The sequence below is a fragment of the Odontesthes bonariensis genome, chromosome 15 (genome assembly GCF_027942865.1).
Source record: "Odontesthes bonariensis isolate fOdoBon6 chromosome 15, fOdoBon6.hap1, whole genome shotgun sequence".
NCBI classification, from domain to species: Eukaryota; Metazoa; Chordata; class Actinopteri; order Atheriniformes; family Atherinopsidae; genus Odontesthes; species Odontesthes bonariensis.
This window is the reverse complement of record NC_134520.1, coordinates 15,409,406-15,431,788: the sequence shown is the minus strand read 5'-3', so window position 1 is coordinate 15,431,788 and position 22,383 is coordinate 15,409,406. Positions and strand designations below refer to the sequence as shown.

The following is a 22,383-nucleotide window of genomic DNA, read 5'->3' as shown; positions in this document are numbered from 1 at the left end:
GTGCAATATAAGCCACCGTCTCCAGACGACTTTGTAAACTTAAGTAGGTACAATGTAAGTGTCTTTGCATTGATTGTGGCCCTTCCTTGGCGCTGGGGACAAAGACAGTCAAACATTGTAGGACAATGGAGCCATGAGCGGGGAGGATCAGCTTGCAAACATCAGCACAGACTCCATTTTGACGTCAGTGGCAGTTTGGGGCGTTCATGTAAAGCTGTGTGACATCAGTGTGGTGAAACGTGGGGGGGCTGTAGTGCTCTTCTCTCCCCAGCCATTCCCTTCAACAAATTCCGAGTGACTGGGGTCGCTCCGCCCTCACTCGGCTCGTGACATGGGTGGGAAGAGCGGAGGTGGAGGAGGTTGAAGTGTGAGTGTTGAAATGTGGAGGGGGTTGAGGGTTACACACTCTGACCCAGCAGCAACGATTAAGATTGGGGGGGTCAGGTGTTTGCATAGTTCTCTGTGCAAAAGCCACCAACCGGAGCCATTTTTTATTCCTCGCGGCTGGTTACATCATCATTAGATTAGCAGGAAATTGTGGTGGATGATGGGAAACATGGTCTTTGCACCACAGCTCTCTTTTGTTGTGCTCCTGCACAATGGCAGGAGTTTAGGCAGAGTGAGAAGTGACAAGGTGAGGGTGGGAATTTGGTTTGTTCTGAGTTTTGGTTTTTGTGTATGGGATGAGTGTGTCTGAGTGAGTGGGGGCGGTGGGGCAGTCGTTTGGCAGTCACGCACTACAGCTCGTCTCGATTCAGAGAGCCTCTTTTCCCATGATTTTGCTCTTCTGTCCTCCCCTTCCTCCTCCCCACTGGCCTGCCCTCTCTCTACCTTTTTTCTTGTTTTGAAACTGATTGTCTTCTACCATCACAAAGACACTTGGTTCTGATTGATTAACAGGTAACAGAAGAGGGAGAGCACAGTGTGACTGGGGGTGTCTACATCAGTCCCATTGGCAACCTTTTCAAACCAACTATGAAATGACACACATACATATGCTGTTTGACAGTAAATGCCGACGACATTTCAGGTCGGACGATCAGTTGCCACATGTTACTGTGGTTGGTTGGTCGGTCAGTCAGTAAGAAATGCTTTCAAATTTTTGCATGACAAATATTGCAACCCATAGTAAAGAAACATAAAATAGAAAACACTTTGCCTTCCACATAGGTACAAATGAACACATATACAGAGATTGAAGAAAAGCGTGTTGACAGACATACATGTATATTCAAGGCCACTCGGGTCTGTGTGTGTCCCTCTGATTAACTCCAAGTAAACAGCCCGTCTTTGGAAAAGCAAGACACACTTTTCAGGACCCGAGCGTGGACCACAAGCTGAGGAATGAAGATAGAGCGGTATTGATTGGGAGGAGAGGAGTTTGACCTCCCCCAGCACACACTGCCCCCTACTGTTTGGATTTATATACATCAAAGAAACATGGGGAAGAGGGGAAGGGTTGCAACAACACATGCACACAACCAGTGAATCCAACAGTGACGGAAATTCTAAAAACAAAGACCCCTCCAACGCCTAAAACCCAAATCCTCCCACCCTTTTTTTTTTGTTTATTTTGATAACCAAAATATCCCCCACCCCTTTGCCACCCACTCCCAAGTCTTTCCATCCTCCTCTCCCCACAAAATCACAGGTCATTCCTGTTGGTTTCTATACAGTTATACAATATCCATGCACAAAAGAAAAAAAGCGCACCTTCTTCTCAATCGGAGGTGCTGGTCTTTAATATTCTAAGAACATCAGGAGCACTTGAACACACCCAGGAACCTTCAAAAGTAACTGTGAAACTTTTTTTTTCTTTTTTTTTTCTTTCAGAGAAAAGACAACTTAAAGGCAGAAGAAAGCTAACAATGAATATACGGTTTTTCCTCCTTTGGTTTAACATCAAATTTTTGGTTTATAATTTAGGTCAAATTATATTTGCGTTCTTTTGTTGTTGTTGTTTTTGTTTTTGTTTTTTCTCTTTGAATGTAGCCGTCCGTGAGAGAGATTTGAATTAAACATCTAAAGCCCGGCTCTCTCCACTCTAGCCTTCTCTTTTGTCTCTTCTTTTCTCAGCTAACCCTCCACAGAAACATTCACAATGTCTTTTCCTTTATGAAAACAGTAAGTACATGCCGTAGCAAAAACAAACGAGAGAACGTACGAGAAAAATAAGCAAATAAAAGGAATTTAACAGTATAAAGCTTCAAGTCACAAGTTCCAAAACTAACTATCATAGTATCATAGTTTCATAATCATCGTTATCATTAGCAGTATTATTTTCAGTTTAAATTACATAAAGTTTACATGAAAGGTTTTTGAGGTATTTCAGAATTAATTGTCAACACATGCCTACCGAGTCTTAGCAATAGCCAGGGGGAAATGTTGACTGGACAGACAAGGTGGAGGGAGGAGAGAGTTTGTGTCTTTAAGCTGTCAGTGAGTCTTCCACACTTTACTAGTGCTGCCTCTGTGCTTGCACGCAGCGGACAGAGAGAGAGACATTAAGTGGTGGGATTTCTTACAACTGCTGCCCTGCGAGTGCTTAAAGCCGCGGCCGTCTTGCCCCTCTCTTTCTCTGTTACACAAAAATATCTCTGATGCGAGGAAGGTAAAACGGCCGAGAGATTAAGCACACCGAGCAGAGAGCAAAAAGAAAAAGGAAAAGTTTAAATAAATATTTTTTTTAAAAGGGGCTGTGAAGCTAGCAGAAGATCAGCGATACAGTAACAAAGACTGACAGATTAAGGTGTAACAGAGAATTTTGCTTCAAATAAATAGTGTATAGAAAATGTTTTATAGACTTTCTACGTGATAAAGTGCTTGTATTCTAGTGTATCAAGATGGAAAGTCAATATGGGAGAAAATGCTGACACAGCCCCCACTCCGTGTCCCTCTCTTTGGCCCCCCTTTCTGTCCATCCAATTATGGGTGCATTGTCTGTGTATGTGCTTGTATGTAAATGTGTGTGCAGCAACATGCGTGCATCTGCATGGCTGTGCTGATGTGTGTTTTGTGTGCGTGACCAGTGCAGTCCCACCCGTGGTTGAAGGGAAAAGGCACTCAACTCTGTCTGCAAGGCAGCCACCTCCTCCTATGTGGCACGATGCAGTCTGACTGCGCTGTTAGTCTGAATGTAATGTGTGCAGGTGTGTGTGTGTGTGTGTGTGTGTGTGTGTGTAACTGTTTTGGGCGAAGAAAGGGGGCCTTTTGTTTTTGGTTTGTGTCCCCCTAGGCAGTTTGCGACTGGTAGGCTGCAGTATCTTTGGTATTAGTGGCGGTTTCACAAACCACTCAGCTTAGTGAGGTAGCCACACTGGTTCTCACTACAAACAAATGTCATTTTGTCAGCTTCATACCTGGAGCTGAAACTAACTATTTACCTATGCTCACTGAACTGTATACCACAAGTCAATTGAAGCTCATCTTCCTTTGGCGACATTAACTCACTGCTTACAGCAGCATGAAGTTAGTCAGTGCCTCCTGATCAACTCCTATACAATGACCATTTCTTATCTAATCTGCACCGCTAATCAGACTACATTGTTGGAAATGCTACAGTTGCATCTTAAGACCAAACAGATAACTATTGAGTCCCGAGCTGTAACCCTCACCCCCACCCTCCAACAAAACACACTGAGTCAGCCAGGATGTCTGGAGGTCATGTTTCGTCCCCTGCCATTTTTCCCCATTCTTGGGGCTCAGCGTAAAGGGGGCTGAGAGTACCACAGTTCTGACATGAAATGCCAAAAGAGAGAAAGCGTTCATCATTTATCCTTTTCCTCAGCACCTCCCTGTTTTTCTTTCTCCCTCTTTCTCGTGGTAAATGTCTCCTCCAAGTCTGTATTCACACAGAATGCAAAGAAAATATGTCCATCATCAGCCTCAGTCCTTGCATCCCTCTTTTCCTTTTAAAAAGTCCTTCCTTTTTTGTTTTTGATTTATCAACAAGGTGCCTTACTTATGCACAACAGAGCACAATAGTAACACGAAATAGAAACTTTGTGTCTATGGTACTAATTAAATACCCGCATCAATATAGAGAGGAAGAGAGAAGGGGTGAGGGGGCAATGGGGTTAGAGGGACAGAGGAGGTAGAGAACCAAAGATAGAGAATGAGATTTTCTTCTACTTCAAAATGTGTCCAGTTATGTGTTGGAGACATTTTCTGCTATATTTGTAACACATACCGTATGTGTGGTATCTTTGTCATTTGAGGTTTGGTTATTGTAGGCCTCTGATTCTGTTTTTCATTTCTTTTTACTAAAAAAGTATATTTTAATTCTGTTAAAAGCTGATTGTTGGCTGCTATGGCACACACTGCCCGTCATCAGTAGGGCGCACTGTAGCTGTGTGTGAACCCTAGTACCATATTCTCTGACTCACATTAAGGCAGTAAGCATTGGCACTAATTGTTGTAGCATTTTAACAGCTGAGTGTGGTGGTTAGCTTTGGGTTAGCTACTGATAACCCTTGTGTGGGAAAAACCAGAAGGTTTGCTTTTAATCATGTCTGTTGAGAAATTGTTCTCTTTTTCTTTTTTTTCTTTTCTTTTTTGCTAACGGATGAAAAGGATGGATGAAAAATGACTTGACAAAATACAAAGCCTCCCGCAATAATCTAAATGAAACCTCAGCTGTCTCTGTCTCAGCTTTCTGTTACATTTTACTCTGTTGTACTTTTCTCTCCCCCCTTTTTTGGAGCAATTTTTGTAATTTGTGAATCCTTGTCAGATCTGGATTGCCAAAATAAATCCCCGCCTTCACTAAATCCCTGCATTTTCAGCATTCAGCGTGACCATCCCCCTCCTCCAGATTTACCAGCGCTGGTTGGACGAAGAACAACAATAGGATAATGGTTAGCTATTGATCTGTCTTCAGAGAGCTGCGAGGGCCTGAATGTGTTGTGCCATGACTTCTCCTCAGCATCTTTGTGGCTCTTCCCTCCCTCTCCTCCGTTCTGAACCCCCTTGCTCTGCTGGATACAGGTTTCTGCTGGCAACAGCAGGGGGCACTGTTGCTCTGGCAGCGCAGGCAGGACCAGGATGGAGAGGTGTGCTGCTGCTGCTGCTGCTGCTGATGTAGTGAGGCCTTTGTGTCCCCATCTCCACTGGGTACCATGTGCTCCTCTTACATTCTGCTTTTCATATGCAGCTGTAATGTAGTTGGCTGGATGCCCGAGCGTGTTGTTGTCATCGTTTGGTTCTCAGTTATTGATTTGAGGAAAAGCTCCCAGTAGAACAAAGAGCATGTCCAGACATCTCAGCCGCCTCTCCTGTTGGTCAGAGAAACACAGACTCTAGGCTCAGGCTAAGAGTAACAATGACATGTCTCCCTACAGGCCTTCGACATCTGTGCAAAAAATATAACCTGGGCCTCGAAGACCTGAGAATCTCCCGCCGAGCGTCTTGAGTTTCACCTTCAGGAGGGGTCAAGGCCCCGCTCTCTCTGTCTGCATCGATTCATTTTTCAATTCATTAGTTTGCTGTATGATCAGGCTGAGCTGCTCTCTGAAATGGCTGGCCTTCAGGGAATACCTTTGGCCGAGGAACGAAGGAGACTACAAGGGGAGGTGGGGGCGGAGAATTGAAGAGCCTTGTTTTGGATTTTTTTGGGGTTTTTTTCATAGGCGGCGTTCTTTTCTTTATGACGGCCTCGTGTGTGCAGGATGGGGCTCTGATAAAAAGGCTATGTGCTGTTGTCTTGTCAGATTTATTGCCGTTCTTTCGCCCTTGTTGCTTCTGTATGCCGGCATAGAGGGGATGTGAGTAAGGAGGCAGACACAAAGAAGGTGAGTTGAGCAAAAAAGAAAGAGGGAAAAAAAGAAACTGTATCAGTGGCTACTTGGGTGGTAAAGGAGGAGGCCAGCGAAAAATGCAAATACCGTCCAACAAAAAGATCAAATCTTTGGTGTCTCTTTGCTTTGTCAGATGCCATAAAAATTATTTTCTTTCAACAAAAAAAAAAAAGACTAAATCAATGATTGTCCTTATGTGAGTAATGTAGAGTGGACCTGACTTTACACTTCACCTCTTATGCTTCTTTCAGGTGAGAGCTTGAGATTTTGACTGACGAAAAAGATGATTGCATGGCACAAAGGATTTTTCGGGCAGAGGACACATTTAGGTGGTCCAGGCCAGGCAGGGTTCTTATAGACAGGTTTCACAGCCAATTCCCCGTGTCTCCTGTTGTTCCAACCTGGTTCCCCAGCCCTCTGAAGGCCCTCTCCTCCTCTCAAGCCTTGGAGAAGGTAGTGGTGGATGTGCCCGGCTGCCCGGGGCTAGTACCATGGTCATCGTGCCAGCGGTCGACGCAGCGGCGGCGTGCATTCATAAAGAAGTTGCTGACGGTGCTGAGCTCCAAGCCAAGCTGTTGGGAGATGGTGATCTGCATTTCCTTGGATGGACGCTTGTTCTCTTTGAAGATGGCAATGAGCGTACGCCGCTGCAGGTCAGTGAAGACGAGACGCTGTTTCTTGGGTGCCGTGTTGCGGTCCTTGTGTTGCTCCTGTTCTTTGCGCTTGCAGGCTTGGTGTGGACGGCAGCATTGGGAGGGATGGCAATGAGAGTGGGAGGCAAAAAGAGGAGAAGAAAACAAAAAACAAGGTAAATATACAAAAGTGATGGCTTTCATGACCACATCACAAAACCAGGAGGTGGAGGGAGTTAAAGTAACTATTAGCCAGTACTTAAACACATAAAATCTAGTTTATACACCAGCAGTGATGCTACAGCTCCATCTCTATTGCCATATTAAAGTTGATTTAAAGCTAATCCATGCCTCCTGCCCAGTGGGAATATTCCTTCCATCCTGCAGAGTGCAGACAGGGAGCCAGCCTGCGGTGAGAGAAAAATGTGGGGGGGTGATGGGGTGGGACAGGCTGTTGCCTGCTAGCTGGAGACACTGCTGTTTGATTCAATATTAATGCAGTTTGAGTCACAATGGGGGACTGAGTGACTGTTGCACAAAAGTAAGCATTTTGTGTTTCTGTGTGTGTGTGTGTGTATGTGTATGTGTGTGTATGTGTAAATGAGAGCCAGAGGAGGGGCGGGGAAAGAATGGAGACAAGAAGAGAGAAGGTGCAGGAGTGAGACAAAGTGTGTGTATTTGTGTGTGCAAGAACTAAAGAGAGGAGCTGAGAAGAGGAGGGAGGGCGGCATGTGAAGGAGAAAGCGAGATATTGACCGACTTTTCTGTAGGAATTGGGGGGGTTCTCTGTAGGGACTGAGGTCAGAATCCCCCCCCAGCAGGTCTACAGTCTGCTACTTCAAACAGAGCCCACTGGAGCCCACTCTATAGAGCTCTGAGAGGGTATTTATAAACCCTCACACACCCCTCCAAACACAAACACTTGAGAGGTGCTTGCACTGGCTGCTATGAGCCCCTTCCCATCCACAGAGCAATTTTCAAAAGAAAAATGTGCGCTCTTGCATTTGGGAGGGGGTCCGAGGGGGTGATGGGGTTGTGTGCAGCCAACACAGAAATTAATAGTTAATAGAGTGCTGTATTGTGGGTAAGTGCGTTGAAACTCAAGATATTTGTAGGAGACGTGTGGAGAGCAGCAGACAGGTGGAGAGTAAAAGGCAGAAACGGCGCCCAGAGATGGCGTAGGAGGAGCTGTCTGTGTGTGTGCGTGTGTGTCTGTGTGTGTGTGGAAGGTTAAGGCACCACCTCTGCAGCCAAACGTTCCCCCTGCTGACTGAGGATCGAATCCTCCCAGAACGGACTGTGCGTCCCACTCAGCTTCCCTACTGTCTCAATTAAAAGAGAGCAAATCTGGGAGAGAAAGATGCCTTCCCTGTGGGGTCTCCACCTGCTGCTGTTGGTATTGTCTGATACTTTCATTCCTCCTTCAGTAATATCTCACTCTCACGCTGGGTGTGTGTGTTTTCTTGATGCATTTAAGAACTGATTTTTTTTCTCTCTTTTTTTACCCTCTTATGTTCTACTTCCCTATGTGTGTGTGTGCATAAGAGTGTGCACGTGTGTGGGGTTTATAGGGAGGTTGTGATTATGCTGAAGTGGCTGGAGCCAAGCAGTGGCGCTGTGTGTCTAATTACAGTGGAACAGAGCCCATTGATCAGCCATTGCAGTCCAATCTGTTTACTACAGATGTCTAACCTGCACACTTGCACATCCATCATATTCATATTTCACATCAGCACGGCCGTTATATGCACCATGTCTGTGTGCACATGCTAATGTGCCCCAAATAAATTTGTCCAAAAGCATGCTTATATGAACAGCGTGTATGTCATCAAATATAGAACTTTGATTTATTAAAGTTTTAAGTATTGCCATGACAACGGGAAAAAGGAGGATGGGATTCTTCCAGTTGTCGTTTTAGCTGGAATTATTTCCCAATGAGTTGAGGTCGGAAATTTTGGTGGAAATATTACAGACTTAGAACGTCTTGCAGTTCTTTTCTTTTTCTTGCTCGAACAAAAGTGCTTTGATCAGAATTTCAAGCACTTCAGCAACTTTCAACTCATGTTTTCTGGTGACATTTAGCTACAAATTTAGGCTAAACTAAATGCCAACTGATAGTTCCAGGGGACAAATACTGCAGGCTCGCTTGTAAAATAGATTTTTATGGCGCACTGATTTATTTGCCAGTCATCAATATGGCAATAATCTATGATATTCTCTGACTCCACAGCCAAGAAGTATTTATAGTTTTTTGTACGTGAAGTTTGCTCAGTCCAGGCTAATTTAGCCAAACAAAGAAATGCTTGATTAAAAAGGATTATTCATTTTAAACATAATGGCTCCCACAGATAAATCATAGAGTGTAAACAGAAAGCTTAAGGGATCAAAACGTGATTTAGGAAAAATCCAGTTGTGAGGTTCCTCTTCCTATTCCACATTTGTGTGCTGGATCACACGGATCAGGCAGACGTTACTGCAGTACACACATCAGAGACGCGCCAGCTTGTGTGGATCAAACTTGCGTGGAAGAGGATTTGTTTCCCAGCAGGACTGGGAGCCTAAACAAGCGTTTCAGCTCCACAAGGCCCGTTTGAAGTTCAAGGAGCAGCAAAGTAATGCCGACATGTGTGACAGGTCTGTTCCTCCACAGCAACCAGATCTCACATCTGGTAACGGTGGGGGGAAAAAATCTGCACACTCAAGAAAAGTGCTTGCAGAAATGCTAATTTTCCGAAGACAGTGTGTTATTGTGAGTGCAAAATGTACAATACTTAATTATTATTATTATCATCATCATTTTTTAAGAATATCTCCTACAAATCACTGATACATATTTGATTTCTGACTGCACTTTTGACATAAATAATTAGTATGTGGTGGTAAAAATAGCATAAGTGGAAATTCTTAAATTTGTTGTAGCTGATTTTTTTTATTATTCATTTATCTTTAACCAACTTTGGTGCAGTTACAGATTCATCAACGCCTTTACTTCCCGTTCATTTTACGCAGCTCCCGGTTGAGCCGTTTCTTCCTTTGTCCAGATGTGAGTCCTGGCACAGGTGTGCATAAAGACGTACACACGCGGTAACACGCGCCTTCTGGCTGAAGTCTTTCATTTTGGGTTTGTGTTTTCTCATTTTTGCCTCAGTACTTTAAAATAAAATTATATGAGCTTTATAAGAAGCAAAATTTGGGCTTAGTTGATTATTTTTAATTTTTTTATAAAGAGAACTTTTTATTTTCCATGATTGGTCTCACATTGTGTATTGTATTTACAGACTCTGAACCCAAAACGGATCTGACTACAGGGAGACTATTCTTCCTGAATCTATTTATAGATTTACTTTTAAGTGGCTCACACGTTTGGAAGAAACGCGTTGGGAACAAAATACAGAGCGATATTTTCAATTAAAAAAAATTGGAGGGGACATATTCTTGTCTCTTTCAAGCCTTAAATGTAAAAAGTATAGCATTAAGGAAACGTAACACACGTTCACCATTAATTCCTCTATTTATGTTCGAGAAACACAGACGGGAGTCAGCAGGAGGAGGAGTAATTCTCTCCTCTTCCACAACCAGCTGAAACACACGCTCCCATCTTTTCACCGGGCAGTCACGTCCTGCCACTACAATCGACCGCCTGCTCCGCACCTTTTCGGTCGGCAGGTGTCGCTCTCGTCGTGGCCCGGCTGCACGGGGGCGCCATAGTGCGCTGCCTTTGCTACAGGCGCTGGATTTAGTAATCGATATCGATCGATCGGTGAGGAAGGGGGCCCTGATTACTGAACCGAGCTCGGTGTAGAAAAGAAAAAAAGGAAAGAAAAAATCGATCATTGCAGCTTTTAGAGCTACAGTAGGCACCGAGCAGAGAGACGGACATAAACTCATGCACAAAGAGCGAGCTGGACAAGAGCAGAATCCCCGGTTTGGTGCTGCTGAGTGTTTTTTGAGGTGTACATCCTGCTGGTGTGAGAAGAGTGTGATTTCTATAACTCGCTGTATGGATCTGTGAGCAGGAGCTGACCTACTTTGAATGGATTCCTCACAAACAGAGATTGATCAACACAACAATGTCAGCCCAACGTTTCACTTAAAAAAAAAAAAACACATATAGTCTGTTTTTTACAGGTACATTTCCTATAACATGGGTTGTTGTTGTTTTCTCTTTTTTTATTTTGCAATAACAGGCCTATGAAGTAAGAGTCCAGTTCCCCATGATTGTTGAGCTCAAGGGCCTCTCGGTTGGATTAAACGCGCCTCGAATCCCTTAATGAGTGATTTTCCAACTTGTGCTCTGGTGAAAACGGCACAACTCGGGCCTTCTTTATTTTCCACTGATAACATTAATATTCCTCGCTTCACGACAAACCAAGCGAGGTTAAGAGAGAGGCCCAGGGTGTTCAATATCGATCGATAGATTCGTGAATAATTCGTGTGTGAAATTCAGTTCGTCCAATTAATTATGCCTCGGAGGGGAGGGGAGTCACGGGCCTCGAGAGAAGATTCATGAAGGGGGCTGGAGACGCAAAAGAGATAGATGGGTAGATAAATAAATGAAATAAACACATTTGGCAGGAAGCGGTGTGATGATCCGGCTTTTGCTGCTGAAATCAGAGAGGAAAAGGAGTAAATAATCATCACCTGTTCCGGCTGTGTGTTCTGCATGATGCTGAATATTCACAGCTGTCTCCAGCAGGCCTGCTCACTCCCTGCAGATGTGAGTCCATCTTGAGCATTAATCATTTATTGATCATCGCTGCCCTTCCTGCTCATAATGAGAAAGTCAAACCGCCTAATATTGTGCCTATAGTGTTTCGTGAAATCATGATTAGACATTTACAAAAAAAAAAAAGAAAGAAAACAGACACAAAAAAAAACTTCCAGCTTTCGGTTTTCTGACTCCTATACCCGGCGTGAAATCCAGTCCCAGAGCCTTGCCTGTGATCCATATAAAGCAGACGAGGTCACCATAGTGTGCTGATTTAATTCATTTCCAAGTAAACATGTTTTTCCCGTCACGGTTCGGTGCCTTTGTGCTCACACAGTGCAGCTATTTTATTGTTGCAGGGCAGTACTGTCCTCGCTGATAATCTATGCTGAGCGTCGCCGCAGCATTCGTTGTAAATAGCGTGATTGGGCACTTTAAGACCATTTATTAAGTAACTTCTCTGTTGTTTCGCATGGGCCGTTGCTCTAAAGATTGATGGCTCTGTTTTTTATATTTCCGCACGGGGTCCTCTGTCTATAGCTGTGGCATTTGGCTGCAGGGGCAGTGCCAAGCTGCCTTCTCTGTCTCTCGCCAGGCCCAAACACTTCCAGCTCGATACTCCTTAATGTAATGAGTGAGAATTGGTGTTAATATACTGATAAAGCGGGACAATTTGTTTGTTTGCCTTCTCCTGCGTTTCAGCTTGGAGGCATTTACTTCTCCAGCGCTCCAGTAACACTCAACACTGCAGCTCACCGGCTGCACCTTCGGCCCCCTTCCAGCCTTTTTAAATCCCGTCAGACTCTGCAGCCCGAAACATCTGGAGACGGCCCCTCTCTTTGGACCCGCAACATCAGCTGTCACACTCGCTCGTGCGCTGGGATTTACATCTTCAGTTGACAGTATACGCCAGGAACACGGAATGTCAATTGCGACGTGCGATGCACGACACGACGGCGAGGAATAGTGTTTATTCGGCTCGGTGTGTTATTAGAAACGCGGTGGTGAACTAAGACATTGCGCAGCGTTAAGAAAATTCAATAATCAGTGGAGGCTGCTGCCTGTGATGATCATCCACCTTATGAGGTTTTAGATAATTAAAACCACTCAGCCATTTGGGCGCATGGCTAAGAAAACCTGACCGAAATTTAACCTGTGTGTTATATATGTATGTACATATTGCCAGTTTAATAGCAGCCTTGGTCTTCATGTGCCATGTGTTTGTAAAAGTGCCTCCATACTCTTCTCTGTGATTACCATTGATTCCATTCATAATGGCTTCGACCAGTTATACGTGATAGCCGTAATGATTATGATGCTTTATTTTATTCTTTCCCCACTAATAACAGATGTGGGCACCGCCGCACGTGTGTCCGATTCAGACTAATGTCATTTATAAATTTTGTCAGGGGATATTTTATTATTAGCCTATTTGTTTCTTTAATTGGAAAATTAGAGGAATTTCGGCCGAATATCAATAAAAACAATTTACCCACAAGCAGAAAAAAAAATATGAATTAAAAATAAAAAACATACTTTTTAAGTGAGTTAGTAGACAGCTTAAACTACTTGAAATACAATTTCTTAGAAATGATTCCACCTGTGGCTGGTGGAGAGAATGCGGAGACGTTTCAGAGGCTAATTCGTCGCTTTTAAATCCTTAGCAGTCACACGAGAGGGGGAAATAAATTGCGAGCCTGAACACGTTTTTAAAATGATTATCATTGTGCAGATCCCTCACGATGAGCAAACATCCTCATGCTATCGCGGGAGTATATGGCCGGATATCCAGTTCAGGTCGAAGTTTGCCCTCTTTTTTTAATTACATTGCCCCTCCTGCAGCGAAACGTGAAGGGTTGGAGGAGATCCGCTGTTTGAGGTTTTTGATCCACCTCATTAAAAAAAAAAAAAGATTCTTCAAATGTCAGCTGTCACTGCTCTGCTAACCTCTTATTTTTGTCGCAGGAGCATCGTCACGCTGATCCGCGGCCGAGATGACGCTTCGCTCTCCAGAGGGACTCGGAGCGGACTTTCTGTTTTGTTTTTCAATATGCAGGAAATTTTTTTCGAGATTCAATTCAAGAGTCTCCTCGCTCAATCATCTGAACGGCGAGACAGCAGCAATATTAGTCACCCACACCTTAATGCGATGATCCGCTTAGTGCGTTCAAATCAGAGCAAAACAGATCAAACTAAAGTGAGATGAAGTGGTGGTCTTTATTATTGTGGGTTCAATTGCTCGCGCTCTTTTGCTTTCGTTTGGTTTAATTGCGGCTTTTATTGGTTGTATGTTGACATCAAGTAAAAAGAAAAAGACTGTTCAAAAAAGGGGTTTAAAAAGAAATCCAAATCTGTGTGCAATATTTTTCATAATAATAATAATTTCCTACATGTGTCATTCTGTCCTTCTGCGTTATTAAAAGCAAAAATGAATAAGGTAAATTAAATGTTCTTGGTGTCGAAAGAAAAATAACTCCCGCACACACATTCTCTCTCTCTCTCTCTTACACACACACACACTCTGCAGTGTTTTTCTAAAAGTTCAGAAATCCTGAATAATTAATCGAAGAAACAACAGTCAGCGGTTTTCATATCGTCTCACGAGCGCAACCGAATTATTAATTTGAAAATAACCTGAAGCCAGTTCGTTATATTTAATAACATGTAACACAAAAGCTTTATGGGCTGACATCGATTCATTCATCAATTGATTTCACAGTCGTTTTGTTCCTTTGTTGATCTGTGTGGGGTTGCCCAACCGGAGTTTCGGGTTGCATCTGTGGGTACGATAAGCTGTCTGTGTGTGTGTGAGTGTGTGTGTGTGTGTGTGTGTGTGTGTGTGTGTGTGTGTGTGTGTGTGTGTGTGTGTGTGTGTGTGTGTGTGTGTACGTGCACGTGTGTGTGCCTGTGAGTGTGTTTGCGGTTTTGTTGGGATCGACCCTGCAAAAAGACTTACACAGTCTCCATACAAAACCATCTGTGGGCTTTCGTTTCTTTCAAGCTATGAGTTGTCAGCAGGAAAATATCAGATTTGACCTGCTTTTTTAAATTTTCATCTTATTTTTATTATTTTATGTGATCTGAGACTAAATGAAAGTAGAAAAGAAAAAACGAAAATATGTTGTACAGGTTGCATAAAATGTCAGTGTCAGCACTGAAGCGCTCGCAGATCTTTGTTGTTGTTGTTGTTGTTGTTTAACCAACAACTGATGCAGATTCATAGACTTTTTTCTTTCACTTAATCCTGTTTTTTTTTGTTTTTGTTTTTTTATTTTCACCCCAAATACTCATTTATTCATTTGAAAAATTAAAACAAACACTGAGGTGGGAAAAACTCAGAAACGCATAAATGTGGGATTTTAAAACATGTCAAATGGCGTCTCGCTTTTATAGATACCTCTCCCACAGTGATCAACTGGATCCCCGCCTCTCTTCTCTTTAATTGCGTGGACAATGTCCTTGCCTTGTGTTCTTAGCCTGCGCATTAAACAAGCCATTATCGGCCCTTTAATAAGCGATGGCCTGTCAGGGCTTCAGATAAGCAGGGGGTGTGCGGAATCACTGCAGCTCCAGCGCCGCTGGACACTGATTTATAACCTCGGGTGGGTTAATTCACCCAAAAAAAGAGAGAGCGAGAGAGAGAGAGAAAAAACAGTGATCTGTGTCTCGGCCTGTCCGAGTTGTAACTCTGTGGGATCAGGATTGTCTCACACGTCAAATAACAAGGAAAGTACTGAAAAGACTGTGATCTGTTACAAAGTGATTTGTAGGGGCGCATACAGGACGCAAAAAGCAGTCACAGTATTTTTCCTTTTTTGGGAGGGGGGCGTACGGGGGGCACCCAGGCGTTACATAACAACACACAGAGCTCCATCAACACAATGCTGACGTGGTCTGGTCAGCATTTTAATTGCACAAGCCTGCTCTTTGGAACCATCACTTGCATTGGCTCTTATGTAAACCAGCACAGATTGTGGCGGGTCAAAAGCCCCACAGTCTGATTAGTTTCTTTGCACCACACACACGCGCACGCACCACACACACAGACACGAACATTAATTCGTCTCACTTTTGTGTATCCTTTTCGCGCCTCTGTTTGAGTCCACTGCATATGTACGAATAATGAAATCTGATTATGATTATCTCAGGTTTTGGCCCTTTGTATTTATTTTGCCTGGTAAGCGGGGCGCGCTCACTGCCATTAACCCTTTGGTGCTATCCGCGCGCATTCCGTTGACTCTGCCAGCAATTTGATTTAAAGGTCATTCTCTCCTATCGATCTGCTTCGGCGAGGGGGCGACGGAGTAGCGTAGGAATTGATCATCTAAAATAGAAGAGACGGGCCGCGAGACTGTACAGTCCAGACCTCTACTGCATTTATAATTGCTAACCACCTATCCCGTGTGAATTGAAACGTGCGCGCGTGTGCGTGCTGGAAGAGAAATGGGTGAAGATACAAAGGAGTGAGTGCAGGCTCCTTCTTCAGTCGGGCTAATCTGATTTCTATTAAAATTACATTATTTTGAATTATTAGGTCAACGTGGTCAGAACATTGTGTGCAGGATGGAGCGCTGTGGGTGGGATGTTTAATGAGTGAAAGGAGGTTAAACGAGTGTGAACTTTAAGTAGCCTCGTGCTGCTAATCCCACTCCATCACACAAATAGAGAGGAGCCACTGAAAATCTTGGGTTTTCAAGTCAGCGTGTGACACTCTTTTGCCGGAGCACGCAGCGTGGTGCGCGTCCGTGTGAGAGACTACCCGTGATTGTGTTATGTGTTATGAAAGGTGAGCCGTTAACGGGAGGAAAGGTGTTGCACCGTGGAGATGGAGGGGGTTGCATGGCTGCATGGCGCAGCTCCAGAGATGGAAAGGAGAGGCCGAGGAATGGAAATCGATACAGATTCAGGGCTCGCCAGATCGGCCTTAACAATGTGGCGCAGACGCACTCTACATCCCGATCACATACATACAGGAGAGAAGGCGACACGTCTGCAGTGGAGCTGGTGCTGTGGTGTTGTGCATGGACGAAGGAAAAGCTTCCCACTGCAAGCTATACATCGCACTCATGTAAACAAAATCACATAAGCGTTCTTTTTTTGTTGTTGTTGAATTTCTGCCTCAAACATTTGGCTTTCAGCTAATTTGATGCAGAATTTATTGACATGTGTCAACCAGGCTTTTCATGCCGGATTGCAGATAATGATACAAGATGTGATGTGTCATTTCATCTGGAATGAGCCACTCTGAACCCGGGATTTAACCAAAATAGCCTCGAGGTATGACCTCGCGAAAATGTCTGTTGCTCTCCCACCAGGGGATTGGAAAGGCGATGCTTGTACATGTGTGTCTCGGTACTTACAACCCGCGTTGATGTGCTTAACGAAAGAGGAGGCTCTGAAACCACAGCTGCACTGTTTACGCCCCTATCTTTCCCCTCATACATCAATTATTAAACTCCCAATCGATCATTTCACAGGCCAACATCAAGCCATTTCTTCTTGGAAAAAGAAACGGTGTTAGGTTATACTGCATCAATCACATGTTAATGCCTTATCCAATTTTAACATCTTACATTGCCAAAAAGAGCACTTCTCCTCACAAATATTTGCTGTGTCGGGATATTTGGGAGAGCATCACAAAATATAGGCGACCTTCTAGTTTGTAGACTACACTGCTGTTCCCAGAAGATATACAAGCGTCATTTAAATGGAAACCCCGGTGGGCTCCGTGCTGGCTTGGAAAGTAGGATGCCGGATGGAGTGATTGACGCGATTGTGGATTGTAATATTGATCGATGGGTGGAAGCTGTTGGATGAAATAACGGTGTTTAGAGCCTACAAGAATCCTATTAAGTATGTATTGGTAAAACTCCAGTCCACCACCTTGAACTGTCCTCAAAAGAGAGACGACATCCTGCAGTTGAGTGGGGATATTTCAGCACCTTGGACAGCGCTCATTGTAGGTTCCCTCACACTAAATGCCTTGCAGAGATACATGAAAGGTTATGAGCAGCTTTCCTCCTCTGTGGGTCTCACATACAGGTTTAAATATTTTCCATTTGAAGGTAAACAATCGTTTTAGCCTTTCCCCCACACATTGTCTACGTTCAGGAGTGTTTATGAAGTCAGAAGAGATCTGTGAGTTAATCTTAAAATTGTGAACGCTTACCGAAGATGAAGGTTAACTCACCTAAGAACATTCTAAAGAAAATGGATGTAGGCTTTCTGATGGTGCACAGTGCAGAAGAGAAAGGGTGCGGTGTAAGAGTGGGGTGGATGGGGTGGGTGCTACTCTTGGATTAGGCCTAAGTAAACTGCGTGTAGTCCATTGAAACATGGACAGAGGCCTCCCACCCTCATTCCACACAATGTTTTTTGTCCGTGTCCTGAGGGTCTTGACCCGCGCACCCTGGCACGTGCTTCGGCCATTCAGATGGAAATGAACCTACTGAGCTTTGTTTTTTCTTCTTTATTTTTCTAAGAGAGGGGGGACTTGAAATGCCATGGCACCTCTTCACACAAGGTATAGCTATCTGATGGGCCAAAAATAGGAATGTAAGCCGTTTATTTTTGCTAATAATATTGGATTTTTTTGTGTGTGCATCAGCCTGGAAAGATGAGTGGGCGTGAGCGCTGTCCCGACTAGCAGAGGAGTGAGCTGCATACAACAAATGCAACACGATAACAGCAAAGACAAAAGAAAAAGGTGTGCAGCAGCGTTTTTTTTCCTCTTCTTCTTTATAACAGCTGTCCTCTCTCCCAACCTTTTCCGGTTCTCGCCTCCCACCTCCCCCTCTGCTCCAGGGGAGAGACCAATGGGTGAGAGTGCTGAGGCGGGATAATTGATAGATGCACTGGCTATCCTTATTGATCAGGACTGTATTGACCCGACCAAATACATTGAGATGGAGTGTGGAATTCAACACAGATGCAAAGACGAATTGTTTTCATCGTTAATGCGATCTTTAAATGCCTCCCAAACCTCACTTTTCCCGCGTCTCTCTTACTTGTGCAGCTTTACAGCGAAGCTGCCTGTTTATACAGCAGCCGTCTAATCCGTGGAGTAATTCTGAGATGCCCAGAATATGTATGAAGGACTCCCTGTTTACTTGGCTTGGGTGATATAAGTCTGCAAGAAGAGCAAAATAGGCAGGGGAGCCTGTGTGTCTTCGCCCTCGTTGTTCAGCGTGAAGGACACACAATCCACCCCCCAAACAGGCCAATCTCTATTCTGTTTTTCCTGTCACGAGTGGATCGTCGTGTGTGTGTGTGTGTGTGTGTGTGTGTGTGTGTGTGTGTGTGTGCGTGTGTGTGTGTGTGTGTGTGCAGACACTGGCATTTTCGCATTAGCTAAGCAGGGCAGCTGCATTGATTTGTGTGACTGTGATGAATTTGGAATAGTAATTTGAATTTATTGATTGATGTGGCCGAGCGAGTATGGCCCAGCCTCACTTTCAGCATCACAACCCCCCCAACTCCCACTCCCAGCCCACATGCACACCGAGGATAATTGTGATTTTAAATGCAGTAAGTAAAATGTTGCTCCTTACATTTACATACAAGTCATTCGTCATTTAGCCCAACTCGAGTCACAGTGAGATCTATTGTGGCGGCAGGTTAATGCACAATAGACAACAAAGGCTTAAGATCTGCTGCATGTTATAGCAATAATGTATAGCAATTGTGTTTTGAAATGGAATTGTTGAGCACAAGTATCACCACTAGATCAAATGACGCCAAAGAAACCCTGATGTTTGTTCTGCCAAATTGTGAAATAATCTGCACTTTTAGGCATAGCCTACACCTCTTACACCTGGCTGCCCTGGGCCCAACCACATTAACACATGCTGTAGGTATACACTGCACTGGATTGTGCCACTCCTACACGTCAGTCGAACAGGAGGTTTTATTCTGATGTCGGCTGTGGAAGATATAAAACCCCACAGCCCAATTAGCTTTAACAGCAGTGGCACTTAAAGAGACAATTGTGGAGTGTTTAAATCTTTATTTACCAGAACCCCACTAAATACGCAAAGGAACAATTTACATGCCATTAAGTGCTTTTCAATAGGGCATTGACTGGAACTAAAATATGCCACTATATCTGCTTAATTGAACTGTTCGCTGAAATACGACGCAGATGCGCTGATTGACGTTTGGAGGCGCAGCAAGCCGAAACAGGGCCTTTACACAAACATCAATGAGAGGGGACTTCTCACTCACATCTTCGTTTTAACCCCGCCGTACCGTCTCGTTTTCATTTATGTCCCGTTAATCAGGTGTTAAAGGGTTTAAAGGGGGGCGGGGAGGTGGGTTCAAATCACAGCCTTTAATGTGATAATCTTTGCGCAATAAAAATCGAAATGACCGATCAAGGGGGTAAACCATTCAGGAAATCAAAACGACGAGGCAGAGAGGGCTTTTGTCAGAGTTACGTGCCACATAACTTCACGAACCTCAATGAGCAATTTCTCGGCTGCAGAGTGACTATGCAGGCCTTAAATCAAATTTGGAGACGTGACGGTCCCTGAGTGCGGGGGGGGGGGGGGGGGGGGGGAACGCAGGGCAGAGAAAAGACGCATCTGTTTGTGTCTCTGTCTTTCAAATCCAAATCGATCATTTATCAGTGCGCTGCTCTGAAAGGGGACGCCTGGACCCGAAATATTGATCCATAGGAGGTCATGCCCCCCCTGGCTCTTTGGCCAGGCCTCAGACTACCCTTGTTTGCGACGGCGTGCGTATTAGAAAAGGAAAGTAGCAAAGTATCGGATGAAGTTTGTCTGATGAATAAAGCTGGGCATTTGAGCAGCAGTAATATGCATCTTCATGTCAGGTTTTCCTTTAAATAGCTGAAACCCGTCCTACTTTGATTTTCTTTGTTAGGCCATTTTTTGTGTGTGAGTGAGTGAGTGAGTGAGTGAGTGAGTGAGTGAGTGAGTGAGATAGAGAGAGAGAGAGAGAGAGAGAGAGAGAGAGAGAGAGAGAGAGAGAGAGAGAGAGAGAGAGAGAGAAGGAGACAGAGGAAGAGGAGGGAATGTGTCCATATTGTGTCCGTGCGTAAAACCAAACATGTCTGCAGACTGCTTCAGAGAGATGCCTCTTTTGTTTATCACACAGCGTTGGTTTATACCATCGTGGTTTGTAGCATCAATCAAAATATAGATCTACCCCCAACATTTAACACCCCAACTGTCATGATGAAGTTTTACTCAATACAATCGACTAATAACTTCTAGTAATGTCTGTTTGAGCAGCTATTGGCAGTCTCGCCACATTGACTTCTAATTGATCCCTCCACATCACTCAGGTTGGGAGCTGTCTCCTCACTCACCTGCAAGCCTGAGCGCTGACATCCGCTGGAACTCGGGTTCCTGGAGCCACTTCCACATCCTCCTGAACGTCTCCCGGCCAGACTTGAGTTTACTCCACGGTTTAGGGTTCCGCAGCAGGTCAGACAGAGTTCCCTGGGACCGGCACAAGATCCTCTGAGCAAAGATGGCCTGCGGGATGCTGTAGCGCTTGAGCTCTGCTGTTATTCTCTGTGCCACCTCTTTGGTGTTTATCTCCTCCACCTGCCCTGACCCAGCTCCCTGCCCGCCTCCCACAACCGTCTGTCTGTCCCGGTCTGAAAGCATGGATCCGTTTGCCTGAGAGTGCGGATGGCTGTGATGATGTAGGCCGTTCAAGGATGTCATGAGCCCGGCCCCGTGGCCCCCGAGACCTCGAGCCAGGTGCTCCTCTCCCCGGGACAGCATGGCCGCGTGGGACTCGAAGCCCCCCGATGAGAGCATCTTGTCGTTAGAGAGGTGAGCTCCAGGACCGTAGGCGCTGAGAGTCTGCTGGGAGCTGTGCAAAGACCCGAGACCGTTGGACAGGGGGGATAGGGGCTGCCCCATACCTGACATGTCTTTTGGATAGTGGCCATAGAGGTTACTCATAGAGGCCAGGCTTCTGTCGTCCCTCATCAGGGTGAAACTGCCGCTGACGTTCCCAGCTGCAAGTCTCTGATGCGCCGGATGATGGTGAGCATGAGGGTGTGGATGGTGAAATTTCTCCGAGACGGTGGATATGGGGGGCAGGTGCTGCAGCGGCGTCAGCGTGGTGTATGTGCTGCTCAGGCTCATCCCAGAGTCGCACGACATGGTCATTGCCGGATGCAAAGGGCCAGACAAAGCGTGGTCTGTGCGGTAGTCCCCCGCTCCCTCCAGTATCGAGGCCATGCTGGATACCATGGCTGACCGTCCGTGCGACACCAAGTTCCGATGCGACGCCGACGACTGGCGCGCGTGTGGGGAGTTCATTAAGTCGCTCGTTTGATGGGAGTGAGACACACCGTGCAGATTTCCGATGTTTTCCATTGTAAGCTCCATCGTTGAAAGGATCTTTATTTCCACCTCTCGCCACTCTCTCGCTTCTCTCCCTCTCCCACTGTCGCTCTGTCTCGCACTCCTTTCCAATAAATTTTCAACGATTTCAAAGCCAAGCCATTGATTGTAGTTGCCTCTCTGCAGTCAATCCAGCATGGTTTTAAAAGATCGGATCCCGGCTGCCACACAAAAGTGCGCCGCAAACCTCTGCTCGGTGCGTGAAGGTGTCTGCGCCTGCCTGGATTTCTCTCGCTGTTCTGCACCTTCTACCATACCCAAAGCGCTGCTCGCCTAGCTGTGTGTATATTGACGCGCCCGCGCTCGTGTTAAGTTGAGACCGAGCCTGTGCGCACGTGCGCGCCCCCGCGATGTGTACTCGCTCTCGCTCGCACTGTCTGGGGCCAATCTGACGTCACTGGCCCCCCGTGTCATGGGTTGTTCGTGTTGCAAGCTGAACCTCGAATTCCTGAAAAAGATTGCATTAGATACCTTAGATAAAACACAGAAGCGCAATTCTTTGCAGAGTGCGCAACATTTAAAGTCGGATGGATAAGGAGGACTCGCTCCTTGTTTTCTCTGATAATAGCGTTTGACAAAGCGTCGGCAACACATGTGACGGCTCTGTTGAAGGTTAAATATTAATTCACGTGTCACACCAGGCAGGAATTTAAAGAGACAAAAAACAGAAGTTATCTTGTGGAGTTGATCTAACAACCTTTATTTCTCCACATGATTACGTTGAAACGTTGCCATTGTTCGTTTAAGCATTAAAACGTTAAAAATGCAGCTCCAGATCTTACGTTTGACCTTTTGACACGTTTATCAGGCAATGAAATCACATTTGCATGCATCATAAATAATTTAATCATCAAACTACTGAA

General features: G+C 45.0%; 1 protein-coding gene across 1 annotated transcript; it reads right to left on the bottom strand.

Annotated features, from left to right (window-relative positions):
• Positions 1-1,632: 1,632 nt before the first annotated feature.
• onecut3a (one cut homeobox 3a) lies at positions 1,633-21,769 on the bottom strand. The gene is made up of 2 exons (XM_075485169.1): positions 20,467-21,769; positions 1,633-6,525 (listed from the first exon to the last, which is right to left on the bottom strand). The coding sequence occupies exons 1-2, from the start codon at positions 21,503-21,505 to the stop codon at positions 6,233-6,235; spliced, it is 1,332 nt and encodes a 443-aa protein (XP_075341284.1). The 5' UTR covers positions 21,506-21,769; the 3' UTR covers positions 1,633-6,232.
• Positions 21,770-22,383: the final 614 nt, after the last annotated feature.

Excerpts from the sequence above, each read along its gene's own strand:
- onecut3a (XM_075485169.1), bottom strand. The coding sequence starts at position 21,505 with ATGGAGCTTACAATGGAAAACATCGGAAATCTGCACGGTGTGTCTCAC. Across the intron at positions 6,526-20,466 it reads GTCAGCGCTCAGGCTTGCAG|CCTGCAAGCGCAAAGAACAG; the intron begins GTGAGTGAGGAG and ends GTCCACACCAAG.